This window comes from Ranitomeya imitator, chromosome 1, assembly GCF_032444005.1.
Source record: "Ranitomeya imitator isolate aRanImi1 chromosome 1, aRanImi1.pri, whole genome shotgun sequence".
Taxonomy (NCBI): domain Eukaryota; kingdom Metazoa; phylum Chordata; class Amphibia; order Anura; family Dendrobatidae; genus Ranitomeya; species Ranitomeya imitator.
This window is the reverse complement of record NC_091282.1, coordinates 1,189,042,937-1,189,059,112: the sequence shown is the minus strand read 5'-3', so window position 1 is coordinate 1,189,059,112 and position 16,176 is coordinate 1,189,042,937. Positions and strand designations below refer to the sequence as shown.

The window sequence follows — 16,176 nt, the reverse complement described above, 5'->3', positions numbered from 1 at the left end:
GAAGTTATTCAACCCATACAGGTTCAACCAGTAAAGGAAAAAGAAGAGGAAGTGTATCACACCTGTATAGGAGACTTTCCCAAAACCCTACTAACATACCATGGTGCAGTAGTGGTTCCCATGGTGGCCTTTTACCCAACACCAAACCCAATACCAGAAGTCCCAAGACAGGAAGAGGCTGACCCCGTACTACAGGAGGTTCCAGGCCAGGAAGAACAGATTCCTGGTCAGAGTAATCCCATTCACGGTGGACTTGCCAACTCCATAGTCGTGGAATTATCTTTAGCAGAGCGGGCAGATACTACATCCGCAGTAGACAGTAGTACACCACATGAAGAGACACCGCTATTACGTAGATCACAGCGTGGTACCCAGGGTCAATTACCGGCCAGGTATGCAGATTACCAACTATAAAGCTCATAATGTGAATTGTATATATGTTATGCCGTATATAGTTAAACAGAAAATGTAGTATAGTCATTGTTATCAGTCTGCAACGTTTAAGCCCAGTGCCTACAGAGACTTGTCTGTATGAACTTCTTGCATATTCTTGAACTTTTTTTCAGCCCGGAGGCACTAAATCAAAGCTCCGGAAAGACTGCTTTTTGAACTTTGTTCCTCGCTCTTTTTGAACTTTCTTTAGACTTTATATTGATAACTCCGTTGGAAAAATGGAACTAAATTCCTGGACACTAAGTACAGTGCCTTTCCTAATACCTTCAAGGATAGAACTGTATTAATGGACGCTATTTGAAGTGACTTTGTACAGAACTATATTTTTGTTTCCTCGAGTGGTTTTTGTAACTTTTCATTTTTAAGACTCTGTACATATTAATTGTTATTTCAAAATGTTATTGTCCCACAGTCCCGGAGTACTGTTCTTAACTAAGGGGGAATGTGGCACCCCTAGGGGTATTTGCCACAAAAATAGTTACTGACAGTAAATGCAAATACTAAAATAGCAAGACTGCACTACCACCTCCGGCCAGAAGGGGGAGCTCCAGAGACTCCCCTTGATCCATTCTGGTCTGAGAGAAGAACTGGCAGTTGGGCTAAGGAGCTGAAAGTGAGAGGTCATACAGTTGAATCTCTAACAGCCCTGTGACTGTTACCAGGCCTAAATCACTGGCCTGAGGAGAAGAGGGATAGAGAAAAAGGACATTGTGAGAACCGGGTAGCATTAATCACTACCCAGAACAGGCGCAAAGACGGATACCGGATCCGTGGCTGTATTCATTACATATAATACAGCAACCGGAAAAACATGAGGTGATATCAGCTTCACTAGGGTCGGACGCAGCAACAGACACAGAGTTCAGCGGTACTCCTGGAGGGGGTAAGCCGATAAAAGGACTCGGGTTGCCCGTCGAACCAGGACCCGGAGGGGACAGATTGGGCCGGCAGCCAGTTCACATACAGCAGCAGGGCCACACAGATATTGCGTACAATAAGAGGCGAAGACCCCGGCAGGGTCAAAGTAACTCAGAGTTCCCATACAGACTCCGGTGACAGGACTGGTTGTAAATCCTTTTTTGTTAAAGTAAACTGGTTAAACGTTTCAGTGCCTCAGTCTTTCATTTGGACAATAGCCATCTATCCAGGATCGAGATCGTCACCGCTGGCAGAACCTGCTGCTGATCAAGTAAGTGCCTGTTCCCTCACGATACCCTTTACACTGTGCATTGCCTGAGGCCACAGCACCGGGTCAAGCCACCCGTGACATCCCCCTCAAGAGACAGACCCCATTGGTCCGGTGCTGGGTACCCCGGTCTCTTGGGCGTCACAAATACTACATGGGCTGTGTTATATACGGCATGGGCTGTGTTATATACTGCGTGGGCTGTGCTATATACTACTATACATATTCTAGAATACCCGATGCGTTAGAATCGGGCCACCATCTAGTATAATAAAATTTAGTAAATCAGCATCAAGCGTTCATTACAGTGAGTAAATATAAAAAAATAGCAGTAAGACACCCATCTCTATAAATGATACAGAAGGGATCATATCACAGTTATGTCCATTATCTATTTACCTTGCTCCAGTAGTGCAGCATCAATGTCAGAAGGTGATATCCCACTGTACCCAACGCGCGTTTCGCAAGAACAGCTTCATCTAGGGAGCAACCCTATGGCACAATAACAGTTTAAAACCTTGCTGGTTATTATTTTTGATGTGTGGTTACCCAAAGAGAAACCTATCTATTAGAATAATGTACTCTAAGAGCGCAAGGGCTTCCTTCGGAGCTGAAAAAATGTAAGAAACTGCTTGGTTGGTCTATTTGTCCAGCTTCCCAAAAGGTGTGGTGCAATTTTCAGAAATAATTTAAAAAAAATTTTGATTCTGGACAATTCTCCCCATCCTTAGTGCAGTCAATAACATCCTCAGTGCTGAACCAATCGCCTCTATTGCTGCTGCTGATAAACCTTTTATCCAGCATAGAACATATCAGAGCCGAGCTTCTATTTGAGCATATAGGAGGCTGAATGGTTCCCTGTTACTGTGCAGAGATTAGTGAGAGTAACAACATGTGGGAGCCCAGTGACGGAGATCAAGTGGCCGCTGGTAGTGAGGAATTGAGAAGATTAAAGAGGGACAGGGCTGCACAAGGCAGCAGAGAGGTGACGATAAATGAGGACACTTCTGGAAATGTCACATTTAACTAAGTGTCAGCTTAACTTTGTCCTTCACCAACCTGCAACTCGCAGACTTCGAAGAAACGGCGGGATACTGGTCACAAGTGACATTTTTGTAGGACTGGAAACAGGTAGTCATATTAATTTTTTTGCCAGTAATGAAGTCTAAATGTCTTTCTTGTCTACAGCTTCCAGAGATGAGCGGATCTTTTGACATTAGGTTTTTCTGGCTTCGCTTGTATCTGAAAACTGGAAAGCTTGTTATTTCTCATAATATACACATGGGGAAGAGGAGAGAGAGAGAAAGGAACCTGATGACCATAAGATCTTACTTTGTACAAGAGAGAGAGAGAGAGAGGACCCCGCTGACCATAAGAGCTTACACTCTACAGGTGAGAGAGGACCCCGCTGACCATAAGAGCTTACACTCTACAGGAGAGAGAGGACCCCGCCGACCACAAGAGCTTAGACTCTGCAGAAGAGAGAGGACCCTGCTGACCATAAGAGCTTACACTCTACAGGAGAGAGAGAGGACCCCGCTGATCATAAGAGCTTACACTCTACAGGAGAGAGAGAGGACCCCACTGACCATAAGAGCTTACACTCTACAGGAGAGAGAGAGGACCCTGCTTACCATAAGAGCTTACACTCTACAGGAGAGAGAGGACCCCACTGACGATAAGAGCTTACACTCTACAGGAGAGAGAGGACCCCACTGACCATAAGAGCTTACACTCTACAGGAGAGAGAGAGGACCCCACTGACCATAAGAGCTTACACTCTACAGGAGAGAGAGAGGACCCCACTGACCATAAGAGCTTACACTCTACAGGAGAGAGAGAGGACCCCACTGACGATAAGAGCTTACACTCTACAGGAGAGAGAGGCCCTCACTGACCATAAGAGCTTACACTCTACAGGAGAGAGAGGACCCCACTGACCATAAGAGCTTACACTCTACAGGAGAGAGAGAGAGGACCCCGCTGACCATAAGAGCTTACACTCTACAGGAGAGAGAGAGGACCCCACTGACCATAAGAGCTTACACTCTACAGGAGAGAGAGGACCCCACTGACCATAAGAGCTTACACTCTACAGGAGAGAGAGAGAGGACCCCACTGACCATAAGAGCTTACACTCTACAGGAGAGAGAGGACCCCACTGACCATAAGAGCTTACACTCTACAGGAGAGAGAGAGGACCCCACTGACCATAAGAGCTTACACTCTACAGGAGAGGGAGGACCTCACTGACCATAAGTGCTTACACTCTACAGAAGAGAGAGAGAGAGGACCCCGCTGACCATAAGAGCTTACACTCTACATGAGAGAGAGGACCTCACTGACCATAAGAGCTTACACTCTACTGGAGACAAAGAGAGGACCCCACTGACCATAAGAGCTTACACTCTACAGGAGAGAAAGAGAGGACCCCGCTGACCCTAAGAGCTTACACTCTACAGGAGAGAGAGAGGACCCCGCTGACCATAAGAGCTTACACTCTACAGGAGAGAGAGGACCCCGCTGACCATAAGAGCTTACACTCTACAGGAGAGAGAGGACCTCACTGACCATAAGAGCTTACACTCTACTGGAGACAAAGAGAGGACCCCGCTGACCATAAGAGCTTACACTCTACAGGAGAGAAAGAGAGGACCCCTCTGACCATAAGAGCTTACACTCTACAGAAGACAGAGGACCCCGCTCACCATAAGAGCTTACACTGTACTGGGGACAAAGAGAGGACCCCACTGACCATAAGTGCTTACACTCTACAGGAGAGAAAGAGAGGACCCCGCTGACCATAAGAGCTTACACGCTACAGGACAGAAAGAGAGGACCCCGCTGACCATAAGAGCTAACACTCTACAGAAGAGCGAGGACCCCACTGACCATAAGAGCTTGCACTCTACAGTAGACAAAGAGAAGACCCCACTGACCATTAGAACCTACACTCTACAGAGAAGATAGTGGACCCCACTGACCATAAGAGCTTACCCTGTACAGAAGAGAGAGAGGACCACTCTGACCATAAGAGCTTACACTCTATAGGAGACAAAGAGAGGACCCCACTGACCATAAGAGCTTACACTCTACAGGAGAGAAGGAGAGGACCCCGATGACCATAAGAGCTTACACTCTACAGAAGAGAGAGGACCCCACTGACCATAAGAGCTTACACTCTACAGGAGAGCGAGAAGACTCGCTGACCATTAGAGCTTACACTCTACAGGAGAGAAAGAGGACCTCACTGACCATAAGAGCTTACACTCTATAAGAGAGAGAGGACCCCGCTGACCATAAGAGCTTACACTTCACAAAGGAGAGAGAGGACCCCACTGACCATAAGAGCTTACACTCTACAGGAGAGAGAGGACCCCACTGACCATAAGAGCTTACACTCTACAGGAGAGAGAGATGACCCCACTGACGATAAGAGCTTACACTCTACAGGAGAGAGAGGCCCTCACTGACCATAAGAGCTTACACTCTACAGGAGAGAGAGGACCCCACTGACCATAAGAGCTTACACTCTACAGGAGAGAGAGAGAGGACCCCGCTGACCATAAGAGCTTACACTCTACAGGAGAGAGAGGACCCCACTGACCATAAGAGCTTACACTCTACAGGAGAGAGAGGACCCCACTGACCATAAGAGCTTACACTCTACAGGAGAGAGAGAGGACCCCACTGACCATAAGAGCTTACACTCTACAGGAGAGAGAGGACCCCACTGACCATAAGAGCTTACACTCTACAGGAGAGAGAGAGGACCCCACTGACCATAAGAGCTTACACTCTACAGGAGAGGGAGGACCTCACTGACCATAAGTGCTTACACTCTACAGAAGAGAGAGAGAGAGGACCCCACTGACCATAAGAGCTTACACTCTACAGGAGAGAGAGAGGACCCCGCTGACCATAAGAGCTTACACTCTACAGGAGAGAGAGGACCCCGCTGACCATAAGAGCTTACACTCTACAGGAGAGAGAGGACCTCACTGACCATAAGAGCTTACACTCTACTGGAGACTAAGAGAGGACCCCGCTGACCATAAGAGCTTACACTCTACAGGAGAGAAAGAGAGGACCCCTCTGACCATAAGAGCTTACACTCTACAGAAGACAGAGGACCCCGCTCACCATAAGAGCTTACACTGTACAGGGGACAAAGAGAGGACCCCACTGACCATAAGTGCTTACACTCTACAGGAGAGAAAGAGAGGACCCCGCTGATCATAAGAGCTTACACGCTACAGGACAGAAAGAGAGGACCCCGCTGACCATAAGAGCTAACACTCTACAGAAGAGCGAGGACCCCACTGACCATAAGAGCTTGCACTCTACAGTAGACAAAGAGAGGACCCCACTGACCATTAGAACCTACACTCTACAGAGAAGATAGAGGACCCCACTGACCATAAGAGCTTACCCTGTACAGAAGAGAGAGAGGACCACTTTGACCATAAGAGCTTACACTCTATAGGAGACAAAGAGAGGACCCCACTGACCATAAGAGCTTACACTCTACAGGAGAGAAGGAGAGGACCCCGCTGACCATAAGAGCTTACACGCTACAGAAGAGAGAGGACCCCACTGACCATAAGAGCTTACACTCTACAGGAGAGCGAGAAGACTCGCTGACCATTAGAGCTAACACTCTACAGGAGAGAAAGAGGACCTCACTGACCATAAGAGCTTACACTCTATAAGAGAGAGAGGACCCCGCTGACCATAAGAGCTTACACTTCACAGAGGAGAGAGAGGACCCCACTGACCATAAGAGCTTACACTCTACAGGAGAGAGAGGACCCCGCTGACCATAAGAGCTTACACTCTACAGAAGAGAGAGAGGACCACTCTGACCATAAGAGCTTACACTCTACAGAAGAGAGAGAGGACCACTCTGACCATAAGAGCTTACACTTTACAGGAGAGAGAGAGAGAGGACCCCGCTGACCATAAGAGCTTACTCTCTACAACACGACCTCTTGGCTCCCTTACGCTGTGTTATTTTTTTGCCTTTGCCCTTAGAATAGTAAATCCATAGCTCCCACAAGTTTCAGATCCAGGCCTGATTTTGGGGAGCTGTCCTACGAGATCAGAGCTATGTCCCAACTCGATCTGCAGTGTGTTTCCTGCAGTCTTCACTGCTACATTTTTCCTCCCATTTTTCTGGGGGACGTGGTTGGCGTCTCTCTGTTCTGTACATATGAAAATGTATTTAAATAACTCCTTCTTCTCTTTTCTTGAAGATTGATCTCAGTGGGATTTGAACTCCCAACCTGTATCATTGCAGTCACCAGCAAAATCAATGGGTCACAGACTGCACTGAAAAGTGAAGGAGAATTTTCTGTAGTTGAAAGTATAATGAGCCCCACATGATGCTCCATACTGTATAATGGCCACACATGATGCTCCATACTGTATAATGGCCACACATGATGCTCCATACTGTATAATGGCCACACATGATGCTCCATACTGTATAATAGGCCCACATGATGCTCCATACTGTATAATGGCCACACATGATGCTCCATACTGTATAATGGCCACACATGATGCTCCATACTGTATAATAGGCCCACATGATGCTCCATACTGTATAATGGCCACACATGATGCTCCATACTGTATAATGGCCACACATGATGCTCCATACTGTATAATGGCCACACATGATGCTCCATACTGTATAATGGCCACACATGATGCTCCATACTGTATAATAGGCCCACATGATGCTCCATACTGTATAATGGGCCCACATGATGCTCCATACTGTATAATGGCTACACATAGTTACGGCTGCACTCGGTAGACCTTACACACACTGCTCCACTCTGTACTCACGCAGCTCCGCTCCATACACCTCGCACACACCCGACTCTGCTCCATACACCTCATACACACCTGGCTCCGCTCCATACACCTCATACACACCCGTCTCCGCTCCGTACACCTCATACACATGCAGCTCCGCTCCGTACACCTCATACACACGCGGCTCCGCTCCGTACACCTCATACACACGCGGCTCCACTCCGTACACCTCATACACGCGGCTCCGCTCCGTACACCTCATACACATGCAGCTCCGCTCCGTACACCTCATACACACGCGGCTCCGCTCCGTACACCTCATACACACGCGGCTCCACTCCGTACACCTCATGCACGCGGCTCCGCTCCGTACACCTCATACACATGCGGCTCCGCTCCGTACACCTCATACACACGCGGCTCCTCTCCGTACACCTCATACACATGCGGCTCCACTCCGTACACCTCATACACGCGGCTCCGCTCCGTACACCTCATACACATGCGGCTCCGCTCCGTACACCTCATACACACGCGGCTCCGCTCCGTACACCTCATACACATGCGGCTCCACTCCGTACACCTCATACACGCGGCTCCGCTCCGTACACCTCATACACACGCGGCTCCGCTCCGTACACCTCATACACACGCGGCTCCGCTCCGTACACCTCGTACACACGCGGCTCTGCTCTGTACACTTCGTACACACGCGGCTCCGCACACTTCGTACACACGTGACTCCGCTCCATACACCTCGTACACATGTAGCTCCGCTCCGTACACCTCGTACACACACGACTCCGCTCCGTACACCTCGTACACACACGGCTCCGCTCCGTACACCTCGTACACATTCAGCTCCGCTCCGTACACCTCGTACACACACGGCTCTGCTACATCCACACTGTAAACCCATCCTGACCCCACACATAAGGCAGCTTACCATGGCAACCAGCACAGCAGAGTCCTGCAATCCATAAAGGTCCCAATCATGTGACCCCCTGACTTCTCCCCTCCTGTGACCTCATCACAGGTCCTTTTTTCACAGAGCAGCCAATATGTGGTGTGCTGCTCTGCGGGTGCAGGGATGACCGGCTGATATTGCACACCGTGGGTTGTTACTAACCTAATGGTTAGGTTGTGGGTTGTGAGCAGGGGCGCGCGCACCGCACTAGTGACTCTCAGCAAATGTCAGGGATTATGGAGAGTCGGCACCAGGTGTTCTGACTGCCGCTCTCCCGCCCCCTGTCTTTAAGTGATGACTGCTGCCTGAAGCAAATGGCTCAAGTTGCCCCATGATAGTGGCGCCCCTGAGTATGACATACAAAGCCATCCACAACCTGTTTCCTCCATACATCTGTGACATGGTCTCCCGGTACTTACCTACACGCAACCTCCGATCCTCACAAGACCTCCTTCTCTACTCCCCTCTTATCTCTTCTTCCAACAATCGGATACAAGATTTCTGCCGTGCTTCCCCCATGCTCTGGAACTTTCTACCCCAACACATCAGAGTCTCGCTTACCATGGAAACCTTCAAAAAGAACCTGAAGACCTACCTCTTCCGACAAGCCTACAGCTTGCAGTGATCCTCAACCCACTGAACCGCCGCACAACCAACTCCACCTTCTCCTAGTGTATCCTCACCCATCCCCTGTAGACTGTGACCCCTCGCGGGCAGGGTCCTTTTAACTTCTTTACTTGTGTGTTGCCTGTATTGCTTATGTTTTTTGTATTTGTCAATATTTGCCCCTTCTAACATGTAAAGCACCATGGAATAAATGGCGCTATATAAATGTATAATAATAATAATTAGGACATGTAAATACGATCAACTTATCAGCTGCAGCAGATCCACGGGGTCAGCAGGCAACCACTCCAGAAATTATAGATTTTGGAAATTTGTGGATAAAATCCACGCTGCTGAATGCATCAAAAACTAGACGTCTTGGAGATAAAAGATGGTGGTTTATTCTCAACGTGTTTCAAAGTCCTATATGACTTCTTCCTCAGGAGATGAAATGTCTCCTGAGGAAGAAGTCATGTAGGACTTTGAAACGCATTGAGAATAAACCATCATCTTTTATCAAGTTTTTTAATTCAGTCAGCAGCGTGGATTTTATCCACAAATTTCCAAAATCTGTCATTGAAGGGGCCTATGTGACAGAAAATATGCAAAAGTGACACCATTCTAAAAACTCTTCCCTCAAGGTGCTCAAAACCACAGTCAATAAATGTATTAACCATTTAGGTGCTTTACAACAGGGGTCCCCAACTCCAGTCCTCAAGGCCCACCAACATGTCATGTTTTCAGGATTTCCTTAGTCTTGCCAGGTAATAATTGCATCACCTGTGCAATGCAAAGGAAATCCTGAAAACATGACCTGTTGGTGGGCCTTGAGGACTGGAGTTGGGGACCCCTGCTTTACAAGACTCTAAAGCAATGTGGAAGGAAAAAAATTAAATTATTAAATTGTTCCACAAAAATGTTGGTATAGCCTCAAATTTTTCAATTTCACAATAGTAACAGGAGAAAATAGACCAAACATTTGTTGTGCAATTTCTCTGGGGCACTCCATACAGTGAAGGAAATAATTATTTGATCCCTTGCTGATTTTGTAAGTTTGCCCACTGACAAAGACATGAACAGTCTATAATTTTAAGGGTAGGTTAATTTTAATATCGAGAGATAGAATATCAAAAATAAAATCCAGAAAATCACATTGTATAAATTACATAAATATATTTGCATTTTGCAGTGAGAAATAAGTATTTGATCCCCTACCAACCATTAAGAGTTCTGGCTCCTACCGATCAGTTAGATGCTTCTTATCAACTCGTTACCTGCACTAAAGACATCAGTCTTACATAGTCACCTTTATGAAAGACTCCAGTCCTGACCACAGACTCAATTAATCAGTCAGACTCTTACCTCTAGAACGTGGGCAAGACCAAATTTTTCATTTTCACATGGGTAATATAGAAGAAAAAGGACACCAAAATGTGTTGTGCAATTTCTCCTGAGTACATTGATACCCCGTTTGTGGGGGGAAACTACTGTTTGGGCACACTGCCGAGCTCCAAATGAAAAGAGCGACATTTTTGAGCACAGACTTTGATGGATGGGTTTGTCTGCACCATATTGTGTTTGCAGAGCCCTTGATGTGCCTAAACAGTGGAGAAGAACCACCAGTGACCCCATTTTGGAAACTACACCCCTCAAGGAATTTATCACCTTGAACCCTCAGTTGTTTCACAGAATTTTGTAACGTTGATGTATATTGACGATTTTGACTCCATGGGTGTTTTCAAAAAACAAACAGCAGCAGATTTTTTTTAACCCCTTAGTGACGGAGCCAAATTTTTGAAATCTGACCAGTGTCACTTTATGTGGTAATAACTCTGCAAAGCTTCAACAAATCACAGTGATTTTGAGACTGTTTTTTCGTGACACATTATACTTTATGATAATGGTAAAGTTAGGTCAATATGTTTTGTGTTTATTTATAAAAAATATCAAAAATTTGAGAAAAATGTTAAAAAATTAGCAATTTTCAAAATTTGAATGATTATCCCTTTAATCCAGATAGTCATACAACAGCAAAGCATTAATAAATAACATTTCCCACATGTCTGCTTTACATCAGCACCATTTGTAAAATGTTATTTTATTTTTTTAGCATTTTAGGAGGTTTAAAATTGTAGCTGCAATTTTTCATTTTTTCAAGGAAATTTACCACATTTATTTTTTTAGGGAACTCTCCATGTTTGAAGTGACTTTAGGGGTCTCATATATTGAGAAATCCCCAAACATGATACCATTTTAAAAACAGCACCCCCTGACATATTGAAAACTGCAGTCAGGTAGTTTATTAACCCTTCAGGTACTTTACAGGAATTAATGCAAAGTGGTATGACAGAAATGAAAATGTGCATTTTTACCACCTAAATGTCGGTAACTTCTGAACAGGTTACAACAGCCGACAGACTCTAAGGCCGCTATTTGGTCATGAATTGCCACCGCAAACATCAGGACCACAAAATCAAGATCTGAGGGCGCCAATTGGGATAAAGAGGAAGCCCCCACACTCTGTTAACCATATATAATGATGTAGTCACTATTTACAGCAGCATCTAAGGGGTTAAACAGATTTGGACAGTGCAAACACTGATCATGGCTGATGCAGAAAGCTGTCAGCTATAGTGCACAACCGACAGATGCTGGATTGTTACCTGTATGGGGAGGCTATTCTCTTATATGTAAGGTCAGTTAAAAGGCGTATTGGCGGTCATTAAGGGGTTAAACTTTGAAGTCTATCGAAAACAGATCCATGAATTAGTCATCCATTTTTCCTAAATTTGTAACAAATGCATTTTTTCTTACTAAATCCAGTAGTGGATCCTTTTTTGCTTACTGAATCCAGTAGTGGATCCTTTTTTGCTTACTGAATCCAGTAAGCAAGTCAGATCGACTACGAATGAAAGAAAACCGTATAGCTGATTAGTGGATCAGGTTTGCATAGACTTCAATGTTAAAAAAAAAACTGATCCAGCAGAGAACAGTTATTTAGATAAGGACTAAAAAGTTTTTTCTGCACAACTTTTTTCTCCAACGGATTGCTGCTGGATCCGTTCTAACTGATCACTACTGGACATGCGAACACGGCCTAAAGAGTTGTCCAGGTTTGAGATAAAAGTCTGCAGTAACCCTCTTGCCAGCAGCAAGGCTACCGTACAAATAGATATGCGTGGCCTCCCTCAATTCAGTTGTCATATGACCGCCCAGTGTTGCTCTCAGTACCGGAGAATCCTGACAGCGTGCTAACCGCGCACTATGAGGATTCAATTGTCTGCAGTCACTTACATTCTGAAGCCTTTCATCAAAAACCTGGACAGCCATTTTAAAGTGCGGAGGAACAAAAGCTTCAGCTGTGTAAAATCAGAATAAGGCCAGAGACACACTAGCATAGCCCATCTGATGCGAGAGCCTCAGATGTAATATTCTAATGACACTCGGCTCCTGCTCTGCTGCAAGCAGAAGCCAGGTGTCAGTGCTTTGTGCTCCAATCCTCTGGCATGAGAGAATCATAGCACAGGTGCGGAGGAGATTGGGAAAATAATTTCTCCATCTCCTCTGCTGCCAACGTCAACAGGAATCGCAATGCATGCATGCGGGTGATATCCGAGTGCAGTGCGATGTTTCACACGCACCCATCGACTTAGATGGATGAGTCTGATCCAATTCATGATGTAGTTGCAGCATTCTATGATTGTTTTTCACATGCTAATTCAGCAAAAGAAAATAATCAAAGCTATGAGTTGCCCTATAGGTTTACATTCTGCCAAGCGCAATCCGATTTTTTTTATCAGATTGCACTTGTCCGATTACATCACAAGTGGGAAGAGCCCTTACTGTTGATATTTTGAAGATTACTTTTCACCATATTTTTTATGTTGATTGTGAAGAGCAGAATAAAACGTGTTTGGTTTTTTTTTGCATTTCTGTTGCGAAGATATTAGCAGTCAAAGTATTTGGCACCTAATGAGTTAACTTTTGTTAAGTCCAGTTAAGTGTTATCAGTTCATCTTCGCTGGGGGCGTGTACCTCTTTTCCCTGTATGATGCTGGCCAATCATAGGCAGACAGCAATACAGCAGAAAAAGAACACACACCCCCACAACGGTTTAGATTTCTCAGTGCGTGAGTGACCCATTTTTATTTTGTTTTTCTATTAATGGAGTTATGTGAGGGTTTGTTTTTTTCTCATGTGAAGCTATAATTTTCATTTGTACCATTTTAGAGTATTTTATATTGCATTTTTTGGGGAAAAGCAGAGACCAATAAAAAGCAATTCTGTAGTTTAACTTTTGTTCTTTTTGGCACTTAGCATAATATTTTTATATTTTAATCAGATTTTTACAAATGCAGTTCCTAATATTTTCTCTTTATTTTCCAAGTGGAATAAGTTGGGTGATCTTTAAAACTTTATATTTATTTAACTTTTTTCATTTATTTCTTTGTTCTCGTAGTGGACTTGAATCAGAGGACATTGATTGCATGTTTTTTACACTAGATGGGCTTGATAGAAGGTTTGAGATAGGAGCACCTTGACTGCCTTGTTACTCATCAGCTCCCCGAGATTGCCCACTCCATACATCTGCCTGCTATCTGTGCTATCTGTGATGATAATATACAGATCACAGATTAAGCCGTCCGCATTTGAGCAGTTATGTCACTTAGATAAAGTTTTCTATGCTCTGTGGGTCATCGTGGCCGCAGTTTCATCTCTACAGGAATGAACATTTTTACACTGGACTTATTTTTTTTTGTTGCAGGAAAAGGAAAAAGTTGTTATTCAGGAGAACAACAAGCCTGATGTTATCCAGGACACCCATGATGTGGCCTCTAAAGCCAAGAAGAAGATGAAAGTGAAAGACATCAGACTGCAGCCCCTACAGGAGGTAAGTCATTACCGTGGTGTGGCTTTTTCAGTGTCCATTTAAGGACATGATCAGATATCAAAGTCAAATCTCAGAATAATGACAGTTTGAGGCTAAATACCCCATCTGACATGTGCTTTTGACATTTGAATATGAAATTTGACATCTTTTACATCTGACGTTGATATGTAACTTTGACATCTGACTTTAACATCTGATTCTGACATCTGAGTCTGACTTTGAGATCTGTGTTTGATATTTAACTCTAACATCTGCCTTTGACCTTTGACTTTGAGATCTGACATCTGACTCTGACCTCTGACTTTGAGATCTGACTCTGACCTCTGACTTTGAAATCTGACTCTGACCTCTGACTTTGAAATCTGACATCTGACTCTGACCTCTGACTTTGAGATCTGACATCTGCCTTTGACCTCTGACTTTTAGATCTGACCTCTGACTTTGAGATCTGACTCTGACCTCTGACTTTGAGATCTGACTCTGACCTGTGACTTTGAGATCTGACTTTGACCTCTGACTTTGAGATCTGACTCTGGCATCTGACCCTACCTCTGACTTTGAGATCTGACTCTGACCTCTGACTTTGAAATCTGACTCTGACCTCTGACTTTGAGATCTGACTCTGACCTCTGACTTTGAGATCTGACATCTGACTCTGACTTTGAGATCTGACATCTGACTCTGACCTCTGACTTTGATATCTGATACTGACTCTGACCTCTGACTTTGAGATCTGACTCTGACTTTGACTTTGAGATCTGACATCTGACTCTGACCTCTGACTTTGAGATCTGACATCTGACTCTGACGTCTGACTTTGAGATCTGACTCTGACCTCTGACTTTGAGATCTGACTCTTATCTTGGTTACGTGATTCTCAGTGCAAATATGTGTCTGAAATTTATTGGGACTGTCACACTGACTTCCTCCAAGCCAAATTCAAATGATGTTTGATTTGATTTTGATATCCGACTTTCTTCACACAACAGAATGAGAATTGCAATGATTTTGAGGCACCCTGGGCATTTGTATGGTTAATCACATAAACCAATTTTGCACCATTTGTCTTCTGGTGCACTGTCTATTGCCGGCTTCAGAATGAGTTAACTGAGGATGCGTCAGAGAGCTCAATATGACGATCTGAAAAGGAGTTTGTCTTTAATCTCTCTTTTTCTGAGCTCCATTTAGCTAATTTATGACCACAGATCCCCTCAAAGTACAATGTGAAGAGTATCAAATGCCGAATGGTGGCACATTTTTAATTGCAAACATTTTTTATAACCCCAAAGACATGTGTTTAAATAAAAAAAAATATGTATTTCCAACTCCTGCGACTAAGCCCTCGGAGGATGAAAACTTCTGCTTTGCCCCTGGACGTCTGTGGGAGTCCGTATATAAGATATATGAAATTGGAATAACGCAAATTATCAACTAATTATATCTTCCAGAGAAAACCTACAGCCCACATCTATAAGGTTCTAATGGCGTACAGCATGCCATGTGCATGCATTAGCGGTATTTAGAGTACCTTGTCGAGAAGTGGCCACATAAATCTTGCGCTAATGGTTAGCACGGGGGATAATCAGACGCATAATAATTAATTGAGGAACAGCTTTCGCCACCTTAATGCTGTTCTGCTCTGTTAGCTTTTATTTGTGTGAATAATTGGATAATGCTTCATGGTTTATTTATCTTCCATTCCCGCCGGTGCATTCACATATTTTATGCAATCTCTATAAATAACGGTTATTCATATTCTTTTCTACTCTGAGATTGATTTGCTGTGTTGGGAAATAAATTGATGCGGTTGATGGTCTGAATATTGTTACCCACACTCTCCTCCCATCCTCCCCCAGTCGCCCTCCCGTTACCGAGGACTAGAAGTAATAGACTTTCCGTTCTTCTTTTTTTTTTAACAGGAAGGTGACCGGCTGTCGAATAACGGAGTTGCCGCTTTCGCATTAAAGGCCAAAGTTGTTTATCCAATAAATCAAAAATTTAGGGTAAGTATTCGGAGCCCAGGCTCGGGAGGCGCAAAACAACCTCTGTCTATGGGATTGTATATTTTATAATACATTTATTTATTTTTTTATTTTTGTTATGATTTATAATCCCCCAACTAGTAAAGATACATATAAAGTGTGCATTATTGCAGGGAACAATACACTGTGGCGCTGGGTTGTTTTAATATTCAAAGCTATTCATATCTATCCTAATCGCTAATCGGAGTCGGAGGAAAAGATGGCA

The 16,176-nt window shown here is 44.5% G+C and overlaps 1 protein-coding gene across 4 annotated transcripts in view; it reads left to right on the top strand.

Annotated features, from left to right (window-relative positions):
• Positions 1 to 16,176, top strand: part of EVC (EvC ciliary complex subunit 1) — a 122,567-nt gene that overhangs the window by 25,278 nt on the left and 81,113 nt on the right. For all 4 annotated transcript variants that reach the window (XM_069744827.1, XM_069744828.1, XM_069744829.1 and 1 more), the window contains exons 2-3: positions 13,804 to 13,929; positions 15,849 to 15,932. In XM_069744827.1, the coding sequence (XP_069600928.1) occupies positions 13,804 to 13,929; positions 15,849 to 15,932 (210 nt within the window). The remainder of the gene's footprint in view (positions 1 to 13,803; positions 13,930 to 15,848; positions 15,933 to 16,176) is intronic.